The following is a 6,000-nucleotide window of genomic DNA, read 5'->3' as shown; positions in this document are numbered from 1 at the left end:
GAAAGTTCAGTAAATAAGATGGAATGGAAGAAAGTGAAGGAAAATGGGAGAGAGTGGCTTGATAAAATTGAGTGTTCCAGCACCTATAAAAGAATGCACCTTCCACCTTTCAATTGGATGCTCTGTTCTTTCATCTTCTTCCGCTCTTTACCATAAACACATCCAGAGAGAGCAAGCATCACCTCTCACATCTGGAACCCTTCGATTTCAAGCCATGTTCTTCCATGGCTTCCTTTTTTCTCTTATGTCAAGCCACCCAGGAGCCTAACGAAGCTTTCATCAAGCTGCTAGAAATCTGCTAAAGCCACCTGTGCTTCCATCTTCTTCCTATCTTTCCCATAAACACATCCAGAGAGAGCAAGCATCACCTCTCACCTCTGGAACCCTTCAATTTCAAGCCATGTTCTTCCATTGCTTCCCTTTTTCTCTTCTGTCAAGCCACTCAAGAGCTTGAAACTTTCGTTAAGCTGTCGAAAACTTGCTTAAGCCACTCATTCCTCTTCCTTCATTCTTTCCTCTCTTCCTTCAACAAATCCTCTTAAAACCCTTTTCCCTCTTACTTCGAGCCTCTGTTTCTCATAGGAAACCCAAGCCTTTTCTCTCTCATGCTAAACTCATGAATACTCAGCTTCTGTGCCACAAGCTTCTCATGCCAAGCCATAATATTTATCTGTAAGCAATTGTTGGTTTTGTTGGTGAAGGAAGCCAAGATGTTTCCTAAGGCTCCACGAACCTTTTGAAGTATTCTTGGGGTCTGATTCTCGAACTCAGACACAAGGGGCAATTTCACCCATTTGCTCTTTACGGCAGTCTAGGCCCATCTGTAGCTGCCGGAACGAAAAAGCCCTTACAATTGTCAAGTCTGTTAAATAGGACCCACAAATACCACGTCCAAACTTTGAATAGAAAATTTAAAAGACTCAATAATAAAGTGTAAAGTGCAACACAAAAAGTCGATTTAAGAGGTAGATTGAGCCAAAATACCCTTCGATAGAAAGGATGGAGACCTAAGGGACATTCGAACCTTTAGGCCTTTAAGTTTTTAGGAACAATAGTCACATAACTTGTACTCGAGTCACATTTTGGTCATTTTATTATTATTAAAGAATTGCAATTTCATTCAAACTAAAAATCTGCTTACAAATAGTAGAGAAAATAGGATGCAAAAAGCAAAGTGTCTCGTTAAAACCTTACCGTAAAAACTCCGATGAAAAAAATTCGATCAAGAAAAAAGAGTAACACAACATCCAACCATTACAAAAAACAATTAAAAAAAACATTTGCACTACTCATATCCTCTAGATCAAGTGCCAACAACAGCACATTCTGGTCATTGAATTTACAAAATGTGTGTTATAATTCCGTTAGGACCAGTGGTAACGAAAATTGAGTTGACTAGCAGTCTACACCACCTAAAAACCTCCTAACAACAAATTTGTGTTTTTTGTTTTGTTTTAATGTTTGGAATTTTGGATCCGTAGAATCCCAATGAGGTCATCCTGATTCACAATTTTATATTCCTTTATATAATAATAAAAATGGCAAAAAGTGGAGCCTATGAGGAAACGAGTGTGTTCAATCGCTTGACGACTCCTCTCTCTCCCTCTTCCGTCTCCAAGACTAAGCGCTCTGTTCTATCGTTGGCCCCAAGTAGTCTGTGAGGCTTTGAGCACACCATGGCCTTCGTCGGCGTGCTTGCTTTACAGGGGTCTTTCAACGAACACATAGCAGGCAACCCCTTTTCCTCTCTCTCTCTCTCTCTCTCTCTCTCTCTCTCTCTCTCTCTCTCTTGTGGGATATGTATTTCTATATTGTTCCAAATGTTAACTGGAATTTTGTGTCTGTGGTTGTCTGTTGTAGCGCTGAGAAGGCTTGGGGTGAAAGGCGTGGAGATAAGGAAACCAGAGCAGCTTGAAACCGTGGCTTCCCTTATTATCCCTGGAGGAGAGAGCACCACCATGGCTAAGCTCGCTGAGTACCACAATCTGGTCTCTCTCTATCTCCCTCTATCTCTCTGCGCTTTTGTTGATTTATTAGTGCTTTTTTGCTTTGTTTCTTGTTGGTTTAATATGAAAATGACTTCTATAGAACTTCAGTAAAAAATGGTATAGTTTTGTTTTTGAGTGGTGTAATTTGTATATTTTTGTTGGGAGATTCGGTTAAATGTGGATTAGAGAAAAGGTGGTCTTTACTATAAACCATGTTTGAACTATTTTGGCTTGCTTCTTTGTGCAAGCGAAAGGAAAACAAAGAAATATACTATAGCCTTTTTTGAATTTGATTAACAAGCAATGAACTTGGCTAAATGTACCCACCAATTTTTATTTTCTATTTCTGAAAAAAAGGAATTTTGCTAATTTTTTGCATATGCTCTACTTGTTTATATTCTCTAATGTATTTTGACTTGCCAAATTTAGGAATTCTGACATTTTCTTCAGTGTCATATTTGATTGTGACGTATTTAGTTTATTGACAGTTTCCTGCTTTGCGTGAGTTTGTCAAAATGGGGAAGCCTGTTTGGGGAACCTGTGCAGGGCTTATCTTCTTAGCAAACAAAGCTACAGGTTCATTTTCTTTCTATCTTTTTCTTTTATGAATCCTTAAGTTATTGGTATTTCATTTTTAATTTTTCTTCATCAATAGAATTAAAGCAGCAATATTTTTTTTTTTTGAGTATTGAGTTGAGTGGCATGTGTTTTCAGGACAGAAAATAGGAGGACAGGAACTTATTGGAGGCCTAGATTGCACTGTCCACAGGAACTTCTTTGGCAGTCAGGTAATGCTCTGACTTCTGTATTCTCAACTTAAACAGGCTTATCAAAATAGATAAGCCATAAGCAGAAAAAAATGAGACATCCGTTGCATTGGTAAGTATGTCCGTATTTAACATGGTAAATAGTCCTAAAGTTCTTGAATTTGGAATGTTCATAAAAGAAGAGCTGTACAGGGCACGTAGTATGAAGTTTGAATGGTTTGATTGTGTTTGCAGTTCATTTCTGTTACCTGAAGTGTCATCTGTCTACTATTTATTTCTATACTTAGTTTATTGGAATGGTGGATGTTGTTATTCTAGATTTCTAATGTCACATTCGTGTTATCTTGAAAGTTTTCCACACTATATTTAGCGAATTCCATTGGACCTGTTAATTGAAAGCTTTATTAGATTATGATGCAATATAAACTGTCTGAAATAAACTAATTTCATAAATCACATCACTATGTCTTGTGTAAAGAAAAACATCACTTTTTTAAATCTAACAAGTGAAGTGCTTGTTGTTTTACTAGCTTACTAGCACAGAAACATTTAAAAAAGAAAGGAAAAAAAAAAGCATAAAAACTTTATAAATTTGTGTAAGCTGTAATTTGTACTTCAGAGGGTTAATTATCAGGAAGAAGATCATGGAGCTAATGGAATACGAATTTGACCCTACATGATTATAACTCAGGTTTTAATGTTAAAGAAAGGAATAGAAAAGAAAAAAAGGGCTGTTAGGAACTGTGGATTATTAGGGAACTATCTGTTGTAAATTGTAATATGTCAGTTTATTTGATGTTGGGGTTCTTGAGTTGTCTGTCTGTTATTAATTTTGTTTTTCTAAAATAAATTACAGATTCGAAGCTTTGAGGCAGAACTTGCAATACCAGAGCTTGCCGCTAAGGAAGGTGGTCCTGAAGTATTTCGTGGAGTTTTCATCCGTGCTCCTGCTATCCTTGACGTAGGGCCAGAAGTTAAAGTGCTGGCTGATTATCTTGTCCCGTCTAATGAGGCGTTGGATTCAAATTCTGCTGTTGAAGCACAAGAGGTTTGTGGTTCTTTCTTCTGTCTGTATAAATTTTTACTGGCTATAATGCTATATAATCTGTCTGTAGTCAAGGACTTGTTGGTTTCTTTTAGATCGGCAGCTTTATTTGCTTCTTCAAAGACCATATTTCCTTGCAAACCATAAATCATCGAATTATGTAAGAGATGGTAAATTCAACCAGCTTTGCTCAGTAGATTTGGCAATTCTATTTTTGTGGATAGGGTAGATAATATTAGAACGTAATTCGTTAAAAAGGTAATTAGTTTGGACGTTTATGATAGTGAAGCAAATGATGGTCAAAAGTACAATTTGATATATGAGAACCAGTCAATTTCTGGTCTGGTCTTAAATTTATGCCTATGATTAAAAGCTGTTGAATACAATCAGACTGATACTTTGATGTGTTCATGAGGATGGGACTATTTTAGCAATGCTCATCTGCAATTAGTTACCTGGCAATATGCAGTTTATTGCTATGAAAAACTATAGCACCATTCATCGACTATGATTTACCAGTGGTGACGGTGATGTACCACTGGAATATATTAGTTATGTTTCACCTTCTTTTGTTGCTTTTTTCTTATTAGCTTTGTATATTTCAGGAGAATACTGGGTCTGAGAAGAAAGTGATTGTAGCAGTTAGACAAAGGAATCTGTTGGCGACTGCCTTCCATCCTGAACTGACAGCAGACACTCGATGGTAATTACGTATATTCTGTTGGAGTGGATCTAATTTCTTCTAAATTAGACACGAGGTTCTAAATATTTGTTTGCGCAGGCATAGTTACTTCTTGAAGATGGCAACTGAAACTGGAGAAGAGGCCTCCAGTAGCATTGTTGCTGTTGGAGCAGATCTGAATCTTGACCAACAACCAAAGATTGACCTCCCTATATTTCAATAGTGCCAGTGAGATAAAGATTGACCTCCCTATATTTCAATAGTGCCAGTGAGATAACTGAGATAAGGCGTGTTTCCTGCATTTTTGAAATTATTTACTTTTACCAGTCGGTTTTTTCCTTTACTGATGTTCATGTATGACATCTGTTAAAGGTTTTTGATCGTCAACAAGTATTCTTTCTGGTAATTGGTTTAGTTTTAAGGCAGATAACCAGTTCTGCGTTTCAGACAGTGTATATAAATTATAAAGTTGAATAGACAGTTTCAATGAAGTCGAAATGAAATCAATGCTTTGGATAGATGTGTAGAACGTACCAGCACGACACTTGACACATCGCGTGAAGAGAGATAGGAACAAGGGGTGCATTGGGCCACGCCCTGCAACCAGGCCAGTCAGGGCATATGCTCTTCTAACTTAATAATTCTGTTTCCAATCCTTAGTTTGCTTCTTCTGATCTTCTTTTTATCGTGATCCCCAATTCCTCCTCTTCTAAAATCCTTTCTAATGTCTAAGTTCTCATTACTTGTTCTACATCACAAGGATAAGAAGAGTGCAATTGAAACCCAGCACTTGGGATACGGGCCAATCTTACCCTCAACTGTGTTGACAAAAAAATACGCATCAATTGCGAAACATGTTTAACACGTGTGTGATACGTCAATGAGATTTGAACTTAGTATCTTATCTAACAAAGGGTAAAACATAACATCATACAACATGACATGACACATGATGTCAAATTTGCGAATGAATTTGAGTTTATATTTCTAGACAAGATAAGTTGAGAAGTCGTGTTTGAGTTTAGAATAACTTCACAACAACAAAATATTGCCTGGTGACGCAAATGCACAAGCCGATTAGGTTTGTGTCCATGACTTCCAAGTTCCAAAGGTCCATCCATACATGCTCACTTGTGCATAACAAGCCCTGAGATTAAATGGCTTCATCCGCCATTTTCTATTTTTGATACACAAGTTGAGCTGGCATCTTCAATGGCGGATATGACCCTTTGCTTATCAAGTTAGTCAATCAATGCTATCTTCATGCGTGCATCTTTTCTTTCCTCTGATACGTATCTTGCATGCGTAGCTATATTAGAGGCAGCTGAACTAGATTTTAGGTGACGTTTTTCAGCTTCTGCCAATTATATATAACCTATTCACAGCAGAATCGTGCTTCCTACAAAACCATTTTACATCAAGGTCCAATATATTAGTTTAGAAAATTTTATGATTGCAAAATAAGCATTTCTAGGGCATTTGATTTTGTGAAAAATAATGAATCAGATAAATTAAAGT

The 6,000-nt window shown here is 37.0% G+C and overlaps 1 protein-coding gene across 1 annotated transcript; it reads left to right on the top strand.

Moving 5' to 3' along the window:
• Positions 1–1,549: 1,549 nt before the first annotated feature.
• Positions 1,550–4,989, top strand: LOC117633236 (probable pyridoxal 5'-phosphate synthase subunit PDX2). The gene is made up of 7 exons (XM_034366956.1): positions 1,550–1,731; positions 1,861–1,988; positions 2,477–2,564; positions 2,703–2,776; positions 3,612–3,803; positions 4,406–4,503; positions 4,582–4,989. Exons 1-7 carry the CDS (start codon positions 1,677–1,679, stop codon positions 4,703–4,705), a joined length of 759 nt encoding a protein of 252 aa, XP_034222847.1. The 5' UTR covers positions 1,550–1,676; the 3' UTR covers positions 4,706–4,989.
• The last annotated feature ends 1,011 nt before the right edge of the window (positions 4,990–6,000 follow it).

This window comes from Prunus dulcis, chromosome 6 (genome assembly GCF_902201215.1).
Source record: "Prunus dulcis chromosome 6, ALMONDv2, whole genome shotgun sequence".
NCBI classification, from domain to species: domain Eukaryota; kingdom Viridiplantae; phylum Streptophyta; class Magnoliopsida; order Rosales; family Rosaceae; genus Prunus; species Prunus dulcis.
Note: the sequence above shows the minus strand (reverse complement) of the source record. Positions and strands in the feature narration are given on the sequence as shown.